The sequence below is a fragment of the Typopeltis vanoorti genome, chromosome 2, assembly GCF_054136105.1.
Source record: "Typopeltis vanoorti isolate ZY-2024b chromosome 2, IOZ_Tvanoo_1.0, whole genome shotgun sequence".
NCBI lineage: Eukaryota > Metazoa > Arthropoda > Arachnida > Uropygi > Thelyphonidae > Typopeltis > Typopeltis vanoorti.
Genome location: NC_143550.1, coordinates 14510736 through 14534501, shown reverse-complemented (window position 1 = coordinate 14534501; position 23766 = coordinate 14510736). Strand labels below are relative to the sequence as shown.

General features: G+C 37.9%; 1 protein-coding gene across 2 annotated transcripts in view; it reads left to right on the top strand.

Annotated features, from left to right (window-relative positions):
* Nucleotides 1-23766, top strand: part of LOC150108836 (putative receptor-type tyrosine-protein phosphatase mosPTP-1) — a 902991-nt gene that overhangs the window by 150649 nt on the left and 728576 nt on the right. For both annotated transcript variants that reach the window (XR_016549344.1, XM_090403658.1), the window contains exon 2: nt 20427-20738. Coding sequence is in view for 1 of the 2 variants with exons in the window: in XM_090403658.1 (XP_090259784.1) it covers nt 20427-20738 (312 nt within the window). In the remaining variant the exon portion in view is untranslated. The remainder of the gene's footprint in view (nt 1-20426; nt 20739-23766) is intronic.

The window sequence follows — 23766 nt, the reverse complement described above, 5'->3', positions numbered from 1 at the left end:
CCACTGGATTCTTAAGTATCTTCCTGTCACTAAAAGTGTGTAATTATGGTGGATATATAATAGACTGCTGTTTAATAGGGAGTGAAGGTTTTGCAAACTGATTTTACAAGGAAGTCGTTAGAATATCGGAACGTCCTCTCCCCTAAAAAACGGTATGATATATAGATGCATTATTCCAATAGAAATTCAGAGTTATTCATACCATTTCAGGCTGCAAGACTTAACCATCTTTACAAAATAGTCCCCTTAATTCTCGTTTCCCTCTAAACAATTTCACTCAAGTTCAACACGCAATTCTTTCCTTATTCAGAACACGATCAAAGCAAAGCACATAAAATCTCTCACTTAATTTCATACATTTCTTATAGCCATACATTTGAGTGATCTGAATCCGCTTGGGATGTTTATTATTCTAAATTCAGCTTTAGTTTAATATAGTACTAAGGTCTACAGTCCGAATGCATACATTGATGTATCCAAATACCGAACAGTATGCAGATAAAACAGTTGAATATAGAAATTTTAACTTGCCCACAAAGCTGCTTATAATTTGTATATGTTTTCACTACTGGGTTGCTGTTTCCAACCTTCACGCTGTTTCTATGCTTGGAATTCCATTGAGAATATGCCTAGGTATATCGCAACTGAACCATCTCCGCTTCCGGATAGAAGAAGAGGAGTAGAACCGATCGGTAAAGGCGAAATCGCCATGCCCCTCTAGAAAATCCCAGCTAACACTAAGCGAAGTTGGCGAACACACTCAAATCTCTTTCTCTGTTGGACGCTGTTACAGTTGAAGACCCTCCCTCCGGTGATTTTTTCCCCTTCTTCCGCTACGCAGTATGGAGGTACGGTGCATGCATGAGCGAATTCGGAGAAGAAGAAAATGAAAAAGTCGGAGTGAAAAAGATGGAACGTATCCTTTCCATTTTCATGTGAATAGTCATTTCGGACGAGATTATGGCAGTGGGAAACTTAAGTTTGATGGAGAGAGGAGTATCGGAAAGAGTCCATCCGCAAACGTGCAGAGATTAGGACGGAGTCTTTCCGACTTCTCTAGACGCGGCAGTCTTCGCGACAAGATCAACAGCTGCCAGAAAAAGGTGAAATTGACTGCGAAGAAATAAATGGGAAACTTGTTCGAAAAGTCTACGAAAGAGAATCGCAGAAATATTTTTTTACCCGAGAAGTACGTTTATTCTGCATCCAAACTGTTCCGCTCTTTCAGTTCAGTACTTTTTTTGAGTAGTTAGAAGATGAGTTGATGACCATACGAAGGACACCTCATTAGAAATACTCTTTATTTAAATCTTGCGCCACTTCTCCATACACTGTGGCATTCGTCACACTTCAAGAATCTTGGCAATAGTTGGAAAGTGGTTAAATGCCGGCCCTGGAAATAAGTCTGAAAAAGTGTTGGAAGCAACTTTCAGAGAATGGCCTTTAAGCCATTCTGTGAAACTTGTTTTCAACACTTTTTGACATTCCCGCTTTTTGAACTTAAATTCATCTGAATTATGAATTCGAATTAGAATGTTTTAACTAGAATTAATTCCCTTTCCTAAAGCATCATAAAGTGAACATTTCCTATAAAAACTGGCTGATTATTATTTTTTTATTTTCAAATTATATATTTTTGTACAACTTTAAATTCAGAATTCAGAAATTTTCTTTCTGCAGATGCAAGGAAATATTGAGATTTTTTTTTACCGTAAACCAAATAAGCCGGTGAAAATACTTAATGAATCACACACACGCAAATATTCGCCTTAACTTCTTGTTGTTAATCTTGAACATCCGAATCTTTTCTCTAGATCAACTCTTTTCATGTGTACTGCCATTGAAAAAGGTAGCGATTTGTTTCCCACTGACTTCTACTGATGGTGTTAACTAGCGAACATTATTCCGATTGCATCACTGTTCGACATAAAAGCAAACGATTTAACTGAATCACTAACAACGCTCAGATGGGGAAAATGACTTTTACCACTATTGAGTATTCATTAGTTATGCTAATACCCAATTCACGTGCTAGATACTAAAATGTGTTACTTCTAGTAAAGAGCAAGGCTGGGTCGAGACATGCAATTTGCGTGTCTCCGAATGATAATTTTAGAATTATGCAGTCACACTTCTAACATGCGTTTTCGTTTGCAATTTCTGTGAAGCTGTTTGAGATTTCAACTTCATATTTCGGCTGTTTTCTTCTTCAGCACAGGAATAACATAACGAAGAGGAATGAAACTCAAACGATACTTTTGGGGTTGGGGTCACTTTTAAATAGGGATCATGCACGAGAGGAGTATGTCGGGAGAAATTGAACTTGCTTCTTGTGGTAGTTTAATTGTTTGGAATGCTGATGTGTTAGGATTTTCAAGAAAATATTTTAAACTTCAGGTGTATCTCATTCGTTTCGTATGGTGATTCAACGGCCGTGAGCCCCTTTTACGGGGAGGTACGGCACCACCTCAATTCCCCCTATTTTTATCCGTGCTCGGAACTGGCATAGGTGACAATTCAGACCTATGTCTGGAGGGATTGTCTGAAGTATTCCTGACTGTATCCGTGTGTGTTCACGGGCCGGTTTGCCTGCTTGCGGGATGAAAAACCGCCAGATAAACTGCGGGAAAAACCCCTGCTGTTCCACGCCCAAGACCGGCTAACTTGGCTATGGCTAAGAAAGATCCTTAAGCTTCTCACGTCGTCGACGGGAATCGAACCTAGGACACTCCTTCCCCAGGCATAGGGTTGCGAAGCGCACAGCCACTAGACTATCCGCGCGGACAGCTGTATCTGATTTTCTTAAAGTGCATCCATATTTCATTTACTTTTTTTGTTTACATAAGAAGAAATTCTCTTTTTTATTTCGGTACTTTTTTTTCGAAGAATTTGGAAGATTTCATTTGGTGGGCTCAGAATCTTCAGGAGATGTATTATCTGTTTTTAAAACAGATAATATTCATTCCATTATAATGTTAATGGAATGAATATTCCATTAACATTATAATTATATTCATTATAACATTATAATTATATTAATATTCCTTCACACTGTGCCGGATCACATGGCTAAATGTGACAAATTTTTCTACTTTCATCGTTGTGACTTTCATTAAAAATGTACAGAAATACACTTGAAACGCTAAAATATAAACATAAAATTGAATGATCATCCCCTCCCACAAAAAAAAAAAAAAAAAAAAAAAAAAAAACTGAAATTTTCCTTCAGAGATGAACGTTTTTGTTCATTCCTAAGAATTGGGCTTGTTTTTTCTGATCTTAAGTGGCATTAAATGTGATTTTGAAATGAAAGGTGGGGCTTAATCCTGTGCCCATCGAGCCACCGCTGAGTCGATCAATCCTCTCCTTCTTTAATTGGCTGGTGCGATCCTTTGGGTTTCCTGATAACCATCTTCAGATCATCCAAAAGGAACCGCTGCATGAATTTAGTTTTATTTTCCAATTTCAAGAAGAAACAGAACAGATTTATTTCAGTTCTTATCTCTATTTTTCGAAAATAAGTGGCCCCAAAATACACTTTTAATGCAAGCATAGATTAAAAATGAATTCCACATATTTTGATAAAAAAAATTGTCGAATGATGGCTTGATGTCTACTAAATGTGAAATATTTTACATTTATATTTTGTCTGCCAGAAATCCGTAGTGTGATTTTATTTGTAGGCATGCAGCACAGAATTGAACTCTTTAGCTAGTTGTATTGCGTCGTGTTGTTGAAGAACTTCTCAAATGTAACATCGTTTTCTTTTTACTTCGTTAACTGATGGGAGCACAGCATGCAACCTCTAATGGCAAAGTTTTAAATAAATAATTAGCATTAATAGCTCTCCATCTTTGACTAAGAATGCAGCGTGGCTAAAAGATCGAAGGACGTTTTTTACACGGCTCTCTGAAGGTTAATTCAGTACTACATCAGCAGTCCTCAAGAGAAATCTGCGCTCACGTTGTTCCAATACTGGAGTGCAATTATTTGTTTGTGTGTGCATATGTGTAAGAGAGAAAGAAACCAGAAGATGTCGATAGGTTTATTCCTCAGGACATCACCTGCATCTTGAAATACATACAGCAACTCTTTGTGGGTAGCCTTAAGGTACTTGAAGTACGGTATTGGCTGTTTTGTCGTCTTTGTTATAAGAGCTTTAATGTTCAACGGATCATTAGGACTATTTTATCCCCTTAATTTAAGCTTTTTAAAAGTTTTTGTGACTATTGTATCGCAGCAGGAGATACCTTTCGTGTGTAAGGAACATTGGCGTGTTGGGATTTCCTAATGCTTGCTTGCTAACGATAACAAGAAGTAGCCTGAGATTTTCACTGCCGTATTTCAAAGATTTCGTGTCAGATCTGTCAGAAGTATTATTTGGCATTGTGTACGTGGCATTGACGATAGGATGTTTTCTGAGATTTGCTGCGATTTTCCACATTATTCTCTGCTCTTGTGCAATACATTTCACTTTGGATTTTTAGTAGTTGGTTTGCTCATTCTTGGCAGTTTAGATGACCGCATTTTCATTCTGATTCCTCTCTTAACCACTGAAAGAATCGGTGGATTTTTGGAATCAGGAGTGGCAAAAGTGTAAAAAGAACGCATTTCTTTCGGGCGATTTGATTTAGAATGGAAAAGTGCAGAAGGAAATTTTAAAAGTATTCAAAACAAATTTAATTTCAAAGAAAGTTCCAATGAATGGGGATCTCCAAATAACGACTATGACGACAATAAACGAGAAAAATGCTCTGTGGTTGTTTGAACATGTAAAGCATCCTTTTGAAAGAATAGTTGTGCGGCTCGAGACGTAGTAGCCCGCACGTGCTGTCAATTTGTCATGCACACACCAGAAACATGATGAATGGGCGTGCAGATGCCAGAAACAAGGCCTCAGCATCCAGCTAACTACACGGAGGAATGGGAAGATTATCTTTCTTTCCGTTATCGACGAAAGCTGCTTTATCAACGTACTCGTCCCCCCCCCCCAATCCCCCGGTTCTCGTTCAGAACATACAAATTATTTGTCTGCACGACGACTGCTAGAGGTATGTTGGCTTACAAAACTTTGCCATTACTGCTTATCGATTGACGGCTAACACTTTTCAAGGGAAGGCATCGCTCGAATGGAGATTCATCTTACGGGGTTGTGCAAGTGTTAGAGACGCTACCAATATGCGTGTGTAAAAGCTTTCTTATAGAACTCCCACAGCTGAATGAATACTACTTACAGACAATGGTCGGTGCTTATTTTGTTTAATTGCAGCTATTCTAGTAAAGAAGTAACGAAGTCTGAGAATTCGCCATCTCTTAAGTTCAATAAATGCGAAGTTCCGGTGATGCAGTCTCGACGCAATTGGCAACATGAAATTCATTCTTCGTGCCTTTAAATTCTGTTACTGAATTTCAGACTTTTATTGCTACAAAAGTAAATATACAAAAGTTTCTAAAGAAGAAAATAATTAAATTTATGAAGTTGCTGTTTGGTTTGACGAATTCGATGAGAAAAATCGATGAATTCCTGAAGAATGCGTTTACATTAAAACTTCTTCCTTGATGGCCATTTTATCCTGCACGAAGATCCTTGAAGCTGTTTTTAGGCAATCAAGTTTCATTATTGGCACTGATTTTTTCTCATTGATTTCCCGTATTTTTTCTTCTTGCAATTGATTCGTCATATTTTGTGCGTTTTTAGCGAATTCGAAATGTAAAGTTTAATTATACAGAATAATGACTGTACACTAAAAAAATAGAACAAAAGAGAAAAGTAGTATGAAATATACTATAATATTGATCTGAAAACGAATATGAGTTTGATTACGAGAATAGGTTTCTGAGGGATCTTTTTTTCCCTAATAATTAGACAGGATTGTGTTTTGATTGCATTGAAATTAACTAAGATATCTTCACTCCAGTTGGATATGGCAAGGAGATTAGTGTTTAAGACTACTTATGTTAGATCTTGAAGCTTCATTCATTTGAGTAATAAAAGGGGTTTTCGAATAAAGAGAAGGAATGAAGAGGACTACCACCACCACCAGCGAGAATATGGATAGACGCTCTAGCATTGGTAAAGATATCTGATGAGAGGATGCCATCCACAATGACACGTGGACAGCCAGGGAGGAAACTGGAAATACAATCGCAATGGACATGAGGGGGACCATTAGACGGCTGATAGTCAGGAAGATCTCCAAATATGAACATATTTGGAGAGCTCCCTTATGAATGTGTTACTGGAAATCTTTCTGTGTTTTTTGTTCAAAGGTGAGTAATGTTAGCGAAGGGGTCTGCTGTAGAATGAGAATGGCGGAATCTGTTCGTATGAAAACAAAATCATTAATTAATCAATGGATCTCTAGAAGTGAATAAGCTGATTGATTATTGATGAATTCGCCACCTCTTGAAAGAATATTGTGGATGAGGACGATAGTAGATTGGCTTATCTGTATATCTTTTTAAAGATAGGAGGGAGAAAGGCTTGCTTCCGGGCTGTTGGAAATACTGGGAGGATTTGCCTTGGTCCTCTAAACGAGAGCTGGGGGGGGGGGAGTATTGATGCCAATGGATCCGGCTCATCTGAATGAGATGTTACTATCCATCAATATCAGAGAGACAGAGAGGGAAATACACAATAAACCACAAGCGTTATCCAACAACACTGGAGAGGGATTAGGAAGCTGGACTGTCATTTAAGCAGAAGACAACTTAGTGCAATTGACGCTTAAAAAATCTGACTTAGACTTTTTGTTAATTATTTTCAGTTTTCATGACTCAAACCCACGAAATATTGTAAATATAAGGAAGTTTTGTTTCTACGTTGTTCTAGTTGTAAGACGAATGAAAAGAATTTTTAATTTGAGCGATTGAATGTATTTTGAATTTTTGTCTTGTACTGATTTGGCACGTTTGGAGAACCAGAACTTGGATGGGAAATTTTTTTTTTTTAGTGAAGTTGGGAACGAAGTATTCCTTCCAGCAATAAATAAAAATTAAATACTCTCCTTAAAGTAAACACAATAATCAGATCCTGGAGAGGCACAGAAATTACGAAAACTATTTCAATTAGCACCGTTGTAGGATATAAGGCTGAAATTGGACGTGAAGAGGAGCTGTAGGGAAGGGAGCAAAACATGGACAAATTTATCGCAAAATTATTAAGATCAAAGGAGGATTTTGAGGAACAGTTGTTTAAGAAAAACTTCAAGGTGTTAAAAATGACGAGGGTTATCTGAGAGGTTGATAGACAATTTGTGTTAGTAAACAATTCTGCTTCTCTTCCAGCTCTCCTCGGTGAATTGAGGGGAGCCAATTCAGAATTATGGACGTTGAAATATTAACTAATTCTGGTACTTAGGCTGTTTTTTTTTTATTATTATTTTTACCACCCACGAAGGCTGTAAACCTATACCACAGCAGTACTGTGGATGTGCTTAAGTTTATAATTATTCTTACTATGTAATTTGCATAGTTCGGGAATCCTTCTCTAGAGACTAAACATGAAGTTTTTCAAGCCACCTCTAAAAAGTCTCCAAAAAAGTTCATTTACCATCTAAAGACATTAATTCCCATGGTGGAATTTGAGCCTTAAGCTTGCTGTTTGAAGGACGGATATGCTTACCACTCCTGCAAATGTGGATCAACTTTCAGAGATAATGAAAATTAGGAAAACGGTAAAGGAAGCGATCAAAATAAGGAAAGGAAATCTTGAGCCACTGCGCATCACATAAAGAGAATTCCATGTATGATAACCTTTTGGCATGCGATGTCAGACGTGACCGTTACTACAGTAGGAAAGGAAATCAGAGGAATGCGTGACCGTGAGAGAGAATTTAAAAGACATGTGATGTACATTTATTTAATATTTAAAGAGAACTTATTTGCCTTCAAATTTTCGCTCACCCACACACCTCTTCCTCTGATTGGCTTCCTTATGCTAACCAGCATGTGCATACCGTTTTTTTTTTTGTGTTAAAAGCTTTATCTGCATCTGTAACATCCTGTAATCACTGGCTCATACGAATAAGAACTTTATACGGTACATCTTCATGAGAATAAGTGTTCGTGTCAGAGATCGCACCATCGTCGAAGGTCCAGCAATATCGCGATTCATATTTTCCATCTGATTCTTTAATGCAAGATGCAGTGCACGGAATAGATCGAGCCCACTTCAGCAACTGAGCCCATCTGGGATGTAATGAAAAGTTCCTTCCAGATTTTCATCTTCCAAGCGTCGAGTGTGGCCGTCGAAAGAATAAATCATGCAAACACACATCACTGAACTGCTTGCAGGATGCCATAATTTCCACAACGGCCTGCCCCATATATTTTTCTCACATTAAAAATCGCTTTCTACTTCCTACCATTAAGGACCACGTGATTTGCTCTCTAGACAGCACGCGATCTTCACGGAAAATACCATTTGCTTATATCACTCTGAAATAAGGCGTTTCGGAGTTAGATGGATAGATAGGCTTAAACCAGCATATACATGCATGTCCAAAATAAGTGCTCCAGTGCTAGTGACAACTTCCAAAGCGTTTCCTTAGTGTCTGTAATTATTTACAGGCGACACTCTCATCCTGTTGGAACAAGCAGAGAAATTCTTCACTTTCCAACAGTTTTCTGTAATTTCGGGATTAAATATTACATAACCGATAATGTGTGCTGCAATCCAGATGCGAGTTTTCTTCTTTGTAATCGACCGTCTAGTAGAGCGCTTTGTTCCACGTGGTTTTCAGATGGGAGACACATCTTGAGAACCAACGATCATTCCACGATCCAACTCCGGGAATGCTATTTGTAAGGATTTGCATATTTTGAATATAAAAAGCAGGTCGATTATTGAAGTTTTCACATTTTAGTACGTTTTGTTTTTCATATATTTTAAATTATTTTTTAATGTTTTAGTTTTTGTGGTACAATTGCTGAACTATTGTAATAAAGTGATGCGACTTGAAGAGCTTAGACCGTGTTTATAAAGGGTTTTGTAACATGAATAATTATTCTCGTACAGTATATACATTAAAATAAATTATATATTTCATTTGGGAGACTAAAAATTATGAAATTTCTTGCTTGACTTTCTCTTAAGCGACTATATGAAATATTCTTACTATTCTGTAATGAAGTGCTAACCTGTGAGTACCGTTTCCAAGAAGTCTCTGAAACCAGTAGTATCGGAGCAGGTTTAAGTTTATTTTATGTTTAGCAAGTGGTAAGATTTAAGCCACTGATTAGTTGAAATTTAAAGATTTTTCCAACTAGTACTGAATTCTTTGTCAAACGTTCGTTGTGAGCTTTTCTCGACGAATCGCACCCACCGACTCACCTCTGGAGTACACTCAGAACAACGCATGCAATTTGATTGGGAAGCTGTGTTTGAATCATTCCTGTCTTGGGTGCATGAACATGTTTAAAGGAATGTTAAACAGAAAGCGAGTTAGATGGTCTTATGCAAAGATGGCGGAAGGATTTTACTTCTGAAACTTCGGTTAATTCCGTGAAAAACAAACATAAACGGCCGAATGATCCACCCCACTTCATCAGCTGTTTCGGCCTGTCCTAAACAAAAGCAATAACAGGCACCAAACACGGACAAAAATCCACATTTAGGTGGATTTTTGTCCGTGTGCCATATATCTGAATTGAAATACAATTCCAGACTTTTACAAAACTCAAAGTAGGAACGTTTTTCGAACTGAGCGGTACTTAGAGGTTCAAAGGATAAAATCGCCTAGCACCGATCCCTGACATCAAAAACTCATATTCATCTTAAACTTGCTCCGTTCTAGTCAGAAGTGCAAAGAAAATGACGATTTCATCTCCTGAACTTTGGATAAAAAAAATTCAACTCATGCGCGCAGAATGATTAACATTTGCACCTGTTAGTTGTCTGCTACCGAATGCATTTATTATGTCATAGCCGAGTCGTGTCCTTTATCGCCCTCGTTAGCACGTCTTTTCGTGCTGTTAGTGTCATTCGCATCGGCGAGATGAACAAGGCCTCCTTGGTATTCATAGAACCGTCCGGTTGCCATTTGCACCGGGGTTAGGCGTGAAGACAGGAAGAACTTTTCAATTTTCTCTCTGATCTGCGCGCATAACAAGTGGACGTGTCTCGTTTCCATTTTTCATTTCCTCCGAAACCTCGGCTAACACCCTTATAATTTGTCACTATTTCGAGAATGCATACGAAAATCGATGCAGCTTCCTCTATAATTCAAGAGGGAGTCATAAATTAGGGTTCATAAAATTTAGCGCAATTCTCCCATCAATCTCCGAGTGCGTCTGTAATACTGATAAAGTCCCCCTCTTGAAAAATGTTTTAATGCGCGATCATAAATAGTGCTGCGAGCCATTGTGTTAGTAGTTTGGGCTGCAACGTGCTTAGCCATAACCAATTTATCCTAACGGGCAATGCCGGATCTGTTATACAATGCGGAATAAAATATTAGGGGGGGGGTCTTTATGCTGTAGCATATTTTAGATGGACGGAAATGGAGGGTGAATAGAATTATGGGTAATTGCGTTTCAATCTCGTCCTTGGATTTCTTAATTATGGTGGTTCATGGTGGAAAGTGGTGAAGGCTATAATTTATGCAATTTTTAGACGCGCGTAAAAGTTTAACGACTATTTATTCGCGCTCAATAGTAAAGTGTGCCAGCCAGTAGTTGTCATAAAATTTACGATGATCAAATGAAGATTGCCGGCTCGCTACATATTCTTAATGGCACCAGAGTCGTCTTAAGCGTGTTCTTTCGCAGTGAAATGAAGGATCCATATTTATCTTGGATGATGCTCGAAGTTTAAGTAAGACAAAAGAAGTTTTTGAAGTTAAGCCCTAGTTTTCTTTTAATTTAAGCAAATGGTCTTCACACATTAATACAGATTGCCGTCTGGTGGAGTTAAGTATGAAAAACTTCTTTTCCACACGCAAATGTTTACATCTCTGACAGAAATTACTCTCGTTTGCTCTCCCGTCATTAGCACTTAATAACCGTAACCTACAACACCCTCTAGTGGTTATTTTTCTGAACGCAGGTAATGAAGGCGAATATATCCATTACCTGGTCACGTGGTCGGAAATTTGAGCCAGAACATTGAGTACTGAATTGATTCCCAGTGGACGTAGCGTGTAGTGTACCCGGTCTTCGTTTTCGAAGGATGCACACACTAAATGCGAAACCTTCAAGACTTACTTTTTCTATCCGTTAACATGCATGTTAACGAACATCGGCTTCCAAAGTGGTAATTTAGTGATATAAATAGCAAGATTAAGGGCTTTACTAAACTCGCGTGCACTATTCTTCCTTCCTTGTTGATGAGAGGAAAGAGAGAAAGACGTAAATGTTTATGGGGTGCTAAGTTTCACATGGTTGAAACAGACACGCATTTTCTTCCTTCAGATTCGTAATTTCTAAGATATGATCTCTAAAATATCTCTGGAGTTCATCCTGGTTTTCTTAGTGATGGAGTATGTTATAAGTATAACAATCTACCTCAATCAGTCTTGTTGTTAAAATATTTCATTTATTCAAATAATGTAACATATATAAATATAACATCTAATCGTGTGTGATGATATACATACTCAATTTTTCGATTTAACCACTTTTGCTTTCCTTATTCAAGACACAGGTGAATGTTTTCTTTCCAATTTTTCCTGAGAACCTGCTTTTGCAACTGGATAACTTTCAGATGGAACAAAGTCTATGTCCGAGGACTTTTTTAAAATGTGAATTCCATCACGAAAGGCTGTTGCAAGCCCGTAGTTCATTAGTATTTAGAATAAGGATTGAAATAATCTAAAAAAAAAAAACCGCGCGGTTAGCCTAGTGGCTTTGCGCTTCGCAACCATATGCTTGGGGAAGGAGTGTCCCAGGTTCGATTCTCGTTGTAGACGTGAGGAATTTGAGGATCTTCCTCAGTCATAGCCAAGTTAGCCGGTCTTGGGCGCGGTCAGTAGGGTTTTTTCCGCCAGTTTATCTGGCGTTTTTCATCCCGCAAACAGGCAAACCGGCCCCATGAACATACGCCTCTACAGTCAAAAATATATCCCCCCCCCAGCGGCAGACCAGACGACGGGTCGGTTGGGAGTAGTACTAACAAGAAGTCGCATCTAAAGTAACACGCGGACCCTGCATGGGAAGCGGGAATAACGCGTAGTAGAAGAAGATTGAAATAATCTAAAAGATCTGCTCTAGATACACGGAATTTTTTCAAGTCAGTTCAGTTCATGACTAGTCTCACCTCGAGCCACGAAATTCATTCATCTACCTTCTGAAGATTTCATGGTGAGAGGGCACGCTTATTTACTCGGCTAGCCTGACATGATGGCGCAGACCTGACTGTTCTAATATGATATGTATTGTGTTCGTCAGCCGCCCCACCCAATGCAGTAGTTTTCTCATGTATCTGTTTGTCCTCCCAAGAACCTCAAGAACAGGTGAATCCATTTTGATGTAACTCAATATTTAAAACTAACAACTCATATTTTCAGGCTTTTAATTTTTGTTAAGATCCAGCAATAATAACGACACGATCTGGCGACTGCAATCCCTTCCTCAAGCAACAGTGAAGTAATCTTGCAGTTATAATCTTTTACTAACTTCTTTGCTCTTGTCTGTTGAGGAAAACTTGTTTGTTGTCATTGGGGAGATCGTGAACATGCTTGCAATATTATGTGGTAACGTATCTTTCTTAACGTAGGCGCGCAAAAGATTGCGCACCCCTGGGAGAATCGGGTGCTCTCTTCAGATGGCATGCAATTATACGTTCTGCACATGTTGCAGATACTTTCTGACACATCTCGTTATTAGTAATATATTCGCACGCTATATGAAAACTCCTCTCGCATTTGCCTGCGTAAACTTGCGGCGGAATGGCCGATAATAGAAGAATCTTACTATCACTCTCTGCCTGTTCACGACGCTCGTATTAGGTAAGAATAAACAACAGAGTACTTTAACGCGTTTTATAGAAAATTGTTTGTTCCCTGCAGTCTCTGCAATCTTCTCTATTTCTGTTTCCTTCTCTTAAACTGCTGCTACATATTTTATATCGAAACCATCAGAGAAAACTGCTTACAGAGCTGCAAACTGCCAAGAAAATGCTTTTTTTCCGGCTCTTATAAAATGAAGTTGATGACACAAGTAAGCCAGCGAACAACATCATCATGATTTAAGTCATTTGACAACACAGCCAGGAGAAAAGAGGAGATAAATGTGGCAGATATTGGCGTCGTAGAGGAAAGAAATCTGCTCCTCACTTCTTTACTTAAGGAATTATGGCACGAAATATCTGATAGCTGAGCCCACAGTGAAGTTTCCTGTCTTGGAAATAAACATCTCACGTACCAAAGACACGTGCTGCGATGAAAGCCACATGAAAAACGTCATAGCAACGCATTCGGCAATTGTTGAGAAAGGCACTGTTCGGACCTTTGATAAAAAGTGTCTAAGAAGCCGTTGGCAGGTTTATGTAGATGCGTCAGCTTAACACGCGCTATTTTAAGAACTGCTATAAAATCAGACTTTTATTTATCTTTTAGCATTCGTTTTGCGTATGGAGATTGCGATAAATCAGGCGGTGTTGTTAGAAGGTCGATTTTATTTTCTTCCATTAAATTCGTACTTATTGGGGGCTTTTCATTCGGAATTTGAGTTGGAAATGCAAAAACAATAAATAAAGTGCTTACTGAAGAGATTTTACGTGGGATGATCAGGAGAGAGAGAGAGAGAATGTAGAGAACGGTGCTTTACGAAAAGTTTGAAGCCTGTAGCAGAACAATTTTCTACGATAAAAAATAAATAAATAAAAAAGCGATTTCTGCTTTGAAAATTTCTTGACGTTTCTGGTTATTTTTGACAAATGCTTCCGATGAAAAATGCTGGCAGTGATTCCTTCCCTAAAAACACGAATTTGTCCAACTTTTAATGTACTTCGTAGTTTTTCAGCGATGCATTTGTCTTTGGTCAATTTCTTTAAGACAGTTTTATAGTTTTGATAGCTGCGCAGTTCGGAGCGGCATTTTATTTCAAGCACAATTTTCTTAAATCGTTTCGCTTGTGTTCGCTTTGAGTTTGTGTTGATCAGGCGAATCATTTCTTAATCAAGCTGACATTCCGGTGAATAAACGGAATTTACGCGGTTAACGGGGACATTTTAACAAGCCGCCGTGCATGCAATAAAATTACATAAATTGAGATATTCGGTAGGAAACGAAGTAGAATTAAGTTTAAATGGGACGCACAACAGACCCTGTCTATTGTTTAGCATTCTTCTGGCGACGGGAAAACGGTACTTAAAATATACTTTTAAAAAAGTAGTTCCTCGTGCGTATTTTCAACACGCTTAAGAAGTAATAGAAATTGCGCAATTTGCCCCTCCATTATTTTAAAGCCAAATGCGCTCGGAAGGAATTGGAGGAAATTTATGGAAATAAAACGACAATTCCTGCCTCATTTGGCCGCGGAGGTTTTAATCAGTCGAATTACTCATTTTAAGCACGTTATTGCTGTGATCATCGACAGCATCCAAAACACATTCGTTATTCCAACTCGAGAAAGGAGATTTTCAATTTAATTCTTGCGGCTGATTATACAACACACTTTTTTCTATGCGCTGTTGTTATTTGAAGTGAGTAGTTTCATTAAGCACCGCATGGTATTTACAACGTATAATTGCGCCTCTCAACAGTCTCTGTTGCAATTTTTTGTTTTACTTTTCCCACTTTTTACGTGTTAATAAGCACACACAGTAAAAAAGAGTGCAAAAAAGTAAAAGTGACTCCTCACATCTGTTCAAAATATTTCACAGTTTGACAACTTCATGCAATCAGAATATATATTTTAATTATTACTTTCTTTTTTTGATTGAATTCCTTGGCGAAATTTTTCATTTGAAGGAAGCAATTGAATTGCTTCGTTCAAATACGTGCGGGCTTCGCTAATAAAAACGGAAGTGAATTTGACAACATTAAGGTGATGAGCTCAACTCATCTTCGTATTCCGCTTTTGGATCTTTTGTTCCTGGACAAAAATACCAATGGTGGAAGGAATCCGTTGATTTTCTGAGCACTGCGTGTTTATAGTTTTCGGGATTGATTACCCCCCCCCCCCCTTTCCTATCAGCATTTATCTAGGGAAGTTTCGTTGTCAGTTTCGGAATAGTTAGTGGTTAAACAGTCACTGCATCCGCTATTAATGAATAACTGAGTACCGACAACAGCTTGAACCACTGAAGTGACAGCTAGGCAATACGACTGAAGTCCTGAATTACGTCGCCGTTCATGTTCCCCCCCCCCCCCATCCTCTTTGTTTTGGTCGCTGCCTCTCTACATACTTTAATGACGTGACGTTGAGGTGTGTGTGTGTGTGTACCTACGTGCGCGCGCCCGATCGCTCGCTTTCGCCCTGCTGTTCTCTAATAAACTTGACTGACTCACTCTTAGGTATGGTGGCGTATCACCTACGGGTCGGAAAACACAACCGCATAACCTCAAGCAGCTGTTGAACTGCGGTGTAGCGAGGCGACTGTTCTCCTGTGGGGAGTACTGCATATGCATCAGCGCAACATATGCACCTCGCTTTCACTTCTTGTTTTATTAATCCGACGTGCAATCGATATTTGCAGTTCTGCGAACATATGGCATCCGGAATTCCCACATGGAACTCCCCCCCCCCCCTCCGTGCACCTACAGCTGCTTCGTATTCACAATAACAGTCATGGCATGCTTAAGAAATAACAAGAGATTGTTTAGTATTAATCTAATCGAGAGAGGATAATGTCCGTCCTTTATTCTGCAGCAAAACAGTGTAAAAAGTTATTTACAATTAGATTAGTAAATAACGTCTTAAACTGTCTCGGAATCATAATTGGAATCTATTTTGTAAGCATCGTATTTTGAGTTGTAAGTGCTACTTAGTTGTTAAAGTGGGGTGGGAGGAAAGAAACATCCACGAATTTAAGAATCTGCTATAAATCAACCAGATTGCGTGGAAATTATATTTATGGCCTAAATGAAGAATAGCTTACCTAGGAATTGAGTTAGCAGGGGAAAAAAGCTTACGAATATTTAGACAAAAACTAAAGCTGTTTTAAGAAGTATCGAATGAACTAGTTTGAAATTAAATAATATATTAATCAGTTTTATAGATCAAGAACACGAAGAAACGTTAAAAACGAATAAAAATGAAGCTCAGTTGGATTTTCTTTGGTACGAGAAAAATGGCTTTTTTTTTTTTAGTCTGAAGGGAGATTTATAAATTTGTCGATACCACGAATTCGTTAAGAAGAGCGATCCAAACTAATTAAGACGGAACACCCCAAATCATCAGTCTGCACATTCAATGGAAGTAAAACAGTTCAGTGTTTTCCTTTATATTAAAAAAAAAAAAAAAAGTCAATGCATTCTCAAATTGCGCGTGCAGTTTATTCACTCCCTGAAAGAAACACAGCACATTAGGGACTTATTGCTTCTCGGGAATAATGATCCATTTAGGAACATTTACTCAACACCTTGTACCTCTAATTACATCATTCTTACCTGGGAAAAGCAGGTGTAGCCAACACTAAACGTAGTCACATTAAAATGTGATTGGATAGAGTGCGGGGGGGGGGGCGAAACGTTTTACGGAATGTGTGAGATGCGCGTAGAAAACCGGTCGTTATTTAAATGAATGGAAAACAGAATTTAATAAATGGCTACTGCGATTCAAATGCTCATTATAATGTTCCTATCCGCATCCGCACCACTTGTTTTCTTTCAATATACACACAAGATGGCGCTTTTCAAGTGTATTGGAAAACAAACTTCGAAGTACAAACATTCACTCAATATGGCAGCAGAGGCTACCTCCAAAACAAAGAAAGTGGGATCTTTGTGCGTTTATATTTAGCACAAATTACGAAGGTCATTGTAATAGCCTACCCCATCGCCGCTATTTACTTAACTTACAACTCTCTCGGCATTTCAGCTGTCATTTGGTGGCCATCGTCTGAGGAAATGCAAAATATACATGGAAGCAAAATATTAACAGATTAAAATTGTGCAATTTGCATCTGTGAGTGATATTGTGTCCACGGCACAGTTTCTTTGGATTGCGGCCCTCACGTGACAATACAAGTGCAGCCGTTGCATTTGGCTTATAAAAACTGGCGATTCCAACGATTGCTTTGGGCAACCGGTCTCAGTGAGGACTTGGCTTCGTGCAGCTCGTTTCATACTTCGTTTTAAGTCATCCTGAGATAGATGACTTGGCGATTCGAATTCAGCATCAGAAGAGCGTTGAAATATCACCTACTTCATAACAATTTATGGGAGATGCACGTAACTGGTTTGTTTTCTCGGCACTTGTTACACGCAAGTCGGGCCAACTGTTGTCATGAAAACGTGGTTGCATTACGTCATGTCCGTTGGAAACAACAAATAATAATAAAATAAACGAAATAATTGTACTGTATCCAAAAACATTTCAATATTTGATATTCTAAATTGCTTTTGTCTGCGCGGTTAGCCGAGTGACTTTGCGCTTCGCAACCGTACGCCTGGGGAAGGAGTGTCCTAGGTTCGATTACTGTCGGAGACGTGAGGAGCTTAAGGATCTTCCTCAGCCATAGCCAAGTTTGCTGGTCTTGGGCGTGGACAGCAGGGTTTTTCTCCCCAGTTTATCTGGGGTTTTTCATCCCGCAAGCAGCAACCCGCCCCGTGAACACACAGGCTACAGTCATGGGATATAGTACGGCAAGGAAGGCAACGGGAAACCATCCTGCTCATAATCATTTCCCTAGATCAGTGTTTCTCAACATGTGGTCCGCGACGATGGGACAGGTGATCCGCACACAGACTTAAATTAATTAAATAAATAACAAAACAAATTAAACTTGAATAAGTAAGTAAAAGTTATTAAAAAAACAAACAAAAAAACCTTAGTGGTCCGTAGAATTGTTTTAGGCATTTTACTGGTCCTTGGGCTTAGGAAGGTTGAAAAACGCTGCCCTAGATGGTTGCATATATAGCTATCCCAGACCGCTGTAAAACTATCAACATCATTCAAAAACATACAAACAAGTGTTCATTACTTTAAACAAGCACTGAAATAATTTCTAACTGACCTCATAACGTTTCTAAAGCCCTCCTTTCAGGAAAGAAAAACATAAATATTTGGAAATTTTATGTAAAAATATCGATGTTCATATACCCTGCCTGGAACAGGAGGACCAGTTTCACTATAGTGGGGAAAAAAAAAGAGCTGGATGGTGTGAAGTTGTTTACACTAAATATATTAATATACCGTTATGGCCCATATTATTACATGACTGATGTTTACGAAGAATAAAAATAAGTGTCGAGTGTGTATCAGTTGTATTTTATATCTAAGCAATTCAGGAAAGTAAGTAGATAGCATAGATGGGAAAACTCTCGTTGCAATTTCGTATTTTGCACAGAAATTAGTTTAAATTTAACACTACTACGTTTGTCCTTGTTCATCTGTAAGGCGGCTTAAATATCATCCTTTTTTTCCCCTAACACTTGCAGAAGGGGATCTTCAGGTACTTGGAATAGCAAATGTGTAACAATAAAAACATGCTATTCGTCTTCGGATGAATAGCTGTGGAGTTGATATCGAGGGTTAGTGGGTGGATTTCTAGAGCTCCCTGGAGACAGTGACTGATCCAGTGAAAGAAAACATACATCACTACGGTCGACATGCCGTAAAAATGCAATAAGGTTGCATGTCCTCGGTCTTATCAGTAAAAATGGCTGCAAACCGAGAAGGAACATGTTCAAAAATAGGTGCATTTGTGAAAACTATCTATCAAATCGAGAACACGGCGTATCCGTAATGTCAACAAGATATGATGGACTGGATTCTCGGGAATGTCGTGTCTTAAATATTCTTCTCTTTGTCTCAGTCGGGTTTTCTTCTAGCTGCTCCAGCTGTCTCGGCTTTAGACCATAATGTTCTGGGGAGCTAACTTTCGCGGAAAGCACATTCAGTGTAAAAATGATCATGGCGTATTTTGTACAATAATCTAATGTAATTCAATCGCATGTAATACATCTGAAATGATTGTGCATGGGGGGGGGGGGGGGAACTGTGAATTTGAGAAATTTATCCGCTAGAACAAAAGAAACAAAGGAGAAAACGAAGTAAAGGCGGTCAGTCTGAATTAATAACACGATGAGACAGTAATAAATCAATCTGCATTAGGTAGCCAGATGTTCTGTTCCTGTTTCCAAATGCTTGAATTAAGCCTAGTCTGCGACAATAAAACTGCCGCTTCAAGTCAGGTTTCCTGCGCCGCACCATCGACAGGTGGAAGCTAGATTTTGATCGATGTTCTTGAATACGATGAATTAATCGCACCGGTCAGCTATTATGTTGTAAGGGCAGCGTGACACATGCTGGCAGAATGTCTCTTGATTCAACGTATCGGAGCAAGTCGCTGGAATATCGTTAGAAATTTTACACGAAGTGGCAACAGTTATTTTCGCTGGCTGCACAAAATCGTTGGCAGACTTGCTCCAAATGGCGTTCAGAGGCACCTTGCTCACTCTTGCCTTCGCACTTGATCCTTCACACGAGCAAACTCAAATATTTATTTCAGCAATTTTTCTGAACACAACTAACTGAAGATGTTTAATTATGGGATCAGCAGATTCTTAGAACTCGCTGTCCGACTAACTTTATTAATTAAAGCTGAACTCCTCTTACTAGGAATATTTAGTGACGCCAGATATTCGAAAGTGTCAACAAGGCTGTCCGTGTGGAATGAAAAATTCCTTTTCAGATAATTTTCTTAGACCTTATTTTCTATGCTGGAATTCAATTAATATTCAAGGACCCACTTTTTTCATCTCCATTATCTACATAAAAGCGGTAGGATAAAAATTATACATAATCATATGTGCCTCCCCCTAGGAAAATGCTTTACGAAACATAAGTTTATTTGACTTTTTATATTTAACACTTTTTTGTTTTCTCTCTATATGTCTGCTTTGTTTATTTGTAAATAATACACTGCCATGGTTCTATGATATCGTATCCGTTTTAATTGGAATATCACGATCGGTTTTAATAATGAAGTCTTTTCTGTGAGAGGAATAGCTATTGCATTATTATTATCTCATTATTGTGGTGATTGAGTTCATTCTAGGAATATTATATTGTTCTGCTTGTTATGGAGAAAGCCGCCAATAGGATAATAACGAGGTAGTGACTTTCCTTAGTCATAATAAATAAATCTATTTACAGCAATATTTGATAGCGAAGCGATGACAGATAGTGACATTTTGGTAAATAAATTTTGTCATGACTATGTAACCGAGTGTTAGCATATGCACGCTGAAAACCTACTATCTGGATTAAATAAATTTTAATTTCTTGTTGATTGAAAAAATTCGTTTGTTTTTCAGATGAGGAAGAGGAGGAATTGGAACCTCCTGAACAGCTGTACGTTCGGGCGCGTACCAATGCAACATTGCCCTGTCCTCTAGTCCCTGATCATGCAGTTATACGCCGGGTGGAATGGTGGAAGGAGTACCGAAAGATCGTGGAAATGCAAGACGACCAGATGACGATATGGGAGGCCGAGTCACATGTCTCCCTTCTACCCGACACGTACTCCTTGTATCTGCAGCCGGTAGTGTACGAAGACAGCGGTGAATATCAGTGCGTTATCAACGATGACAGACGATGGGAAGGGGTCGTACGATTGCTCGTACAAGGTAAGACTCTTCTAAAACTTCTGAATGGTAAAAGAGAAATTTATGATTAAGTGAGATCATGGGTTATGCAAATTTTGACTTAGCCACTAATGAGAGGATCCCAGAAGATTTATTTGAGAATCGTAAGCTTGCTCTCTAACTATCCCCGAGAGATTCATTTTATTTATTTATCCTAAAAATATCCTCCTTAAAATTCTAGAACTTAGGAATGCTTAAAACTCTATACGTTTCTTTTTTATCCCACTTTTTTCTCCTGCATTAAACGTCCATGTATATATCGTCAAAGTGCTTCTAGTTCGTTAGCACTCAAAATAATTTAAAAATGAGGGTAGGTTAATTATAATGCTAAGCACATTTCATCATTTAAGGAGATTTTCAACCTTTAAAGTTCATTTCCCCCCCTTCCCTTGGCAATATCCCTTTGCCTTCAGGTCATAACGATTTCGCAAAATGGAGAAAAGGGGAACAAGTTTTAAAATCCATTGAAGTAAGTGTAATTCCTTTAAATAAATAATTTTCAGCTCCCTTGAAATTTAATTTCATTTACAGAGAATGATGATAATTTTTAAATATTTCTTGCTCTGCAGGAAGGTTAAAATATTGAAAATAATAATTTTGTGCTACATAAATTCGCTTGATAAACGGTCATTATTTGCTTGCGAAGTTCTGTTTTATTCCTGCAACAACGCAGATATCAAAAATGCTGCATCCGTTTTAATAGATATCCGGTTTAAGTATTACGAAATTCAAAATAACTGCTACTTTCTTAATGTGACTTCTAACTTCTAATGTGGAATTGAAGTTTTATTAATTTTGTTTCAATTTTTTTACATAATTCAGAAACCCTACTCTAGAGACCAAACCGGATTTTTACCTCATTGTAAATCAACGTACTTTAATATATGATTAATACGTACGCATCATTGGCATTAAATGGATAAGTCTTTAATATATTAAAGTGCGTATCTATTTAATGCCAATGATGCTGGTTGTAACAGCAAGCATGAATTTTGTTAAGATTCAAGTGGTAGATGAATTTCATCACTTGGTTCGGAATTACTGGTCCGCTCATACGATGCTTGAATTGGCTTGAAAAATGCAGTTTTTGGTCTCTCTCTAGAGTAGGGTTTCTGAATTATGTAAAAAAATTGAAATAAAATTAATAAATCTTTAATAAGTAATGTACCACATTATAAACCTTCCGTAGTTAGAAGACACAATCTCCGTAAGTAGCAGTTATTTGAATTTCGTAATACTTAAACCGGATATCTATTAAAACGGATGCAGCATTTTTGATATCTGTGTTGTTGCAGGATGCTGCGTCCGTTTTAATAGATATCCGGTTTAAGTATTACGAAATTCAAATAACTGCTACTTACGGAGATTGTGTCTTCTAACTACGGAAGGTTTATAATGTGGTACATTACTTATTAAAGATTTATTAATTTTATTTCAATTTTTTTACATAATTCAGAAACCCTACTCTAGAGAGAGACCAAAAACTGCATTTTTCAAGCCAATTCAAGCATCGTATGAGCGGACCAGTAATTCCGAACCAAGTGATGAAATTCATCTACCACTTGAATCTTAACAAAATTCATGCTTGCTGTTACAACCAGCATCATTGGCATTAAATAGATACGCACTTTAATATATTAAAGACTTATCCATTTAATGCCAATGATGCGTACGTATTAATCATATATTAAAGTACGTTGATTTACAATGAGGTAAAAAACGGCCGGAAATTATCCCGAGTGGAAATCAATTTATCTGCGTTGTTTCGCATTGTATCATAATACTGGGAAAATATAAATATTATCAAAAGATTTTTGCTGTTTAAACGTTTTCGGTAAAACTTGGAAACCTTTTGTATAAAACCTCTATTGGAAACGCACGCGGGCTGGCTCGATAAAAATAATGCCGTATCGATAGAAGCAACAAGTCAATATGATTAGTTTCTATCCTCTCATAATCCCAGTCGATCTCCTCCCAAAGAGGACTTTGTCTTCGAAATGTCATATTTCATTTCCGTTATAACAAAACCTTGGGGCAGTTTCTTCTTTTTATTGGACTTTTCCAGAAATCTTCAATTGTTATGTCCGTCCTTACAACATCAGGATCGCAACCAACATGTTGCTTTTATATCTTCACAAACTGCTTTTGGCGCACGTTAAATCGGAATTGTTGAGGCCGCACATTATCCAAACGGCACAAGTGTTTGTTTGAGCGACTGGTCAGCGATATAACGAAGGTCTCTCGCTGGAGATGTGAGAGCTTGTTTTACGAACGAAAAACTAAGCGGTTACACTTAAATTGTTTCCCATGATAGAGTCATTTTGAAACATGTTGGAAAGAACCGAAATTATTTTGATTCCTTCCTCACGTTACTTCTGGTATTCGATCTCTGATCGAATTAATAATTAGTTCGCAACTATTAAATTAGTTTTAAATGAAAGAGGCCGGAAGAACTTTCGAAGCCAATTACAATTTGCGTGTTATGAATTAAAAACCAAGGATCACTCCAGTGAGTTTGAATAATTTCTTTCATTTTCTATAGTTTATGATGATTGAATTAATTATTCATGTAATTAATGTCCTTGAAAAATCTTCGTTTTTTATTAATTATATCGTTACCAATTTATTAAGGTTTAACTTGGAAGAGCCTCAGAATTCTAACTGCATCTTGGCAATGAAATCATTTTCATCTCATCCAATCAAGCAACTCACTTTTTTTGATGAAGAAATAAAATTTTCTGAATTGACAGTTTCTGTGCCAACTCCGTAACTAGCATAAAAATTGGAAACAATTAATTTATATTAATTATTATTATTAATATTATTAATAAACTATCAGTTTCGTGTTCCTTTCCATTCTTAACATGAGTTTTCTTGGTGCTGCACTAGCAAATGATAGCAATAATCTCTCAGGAGCTCTCATTTCATTTATACCCTTTTATAGCACGCGCCTTCACCTCTCTTCTGACTCCAGTCGACAACAAGATAAATAACTTTTGATGTGAGCCGT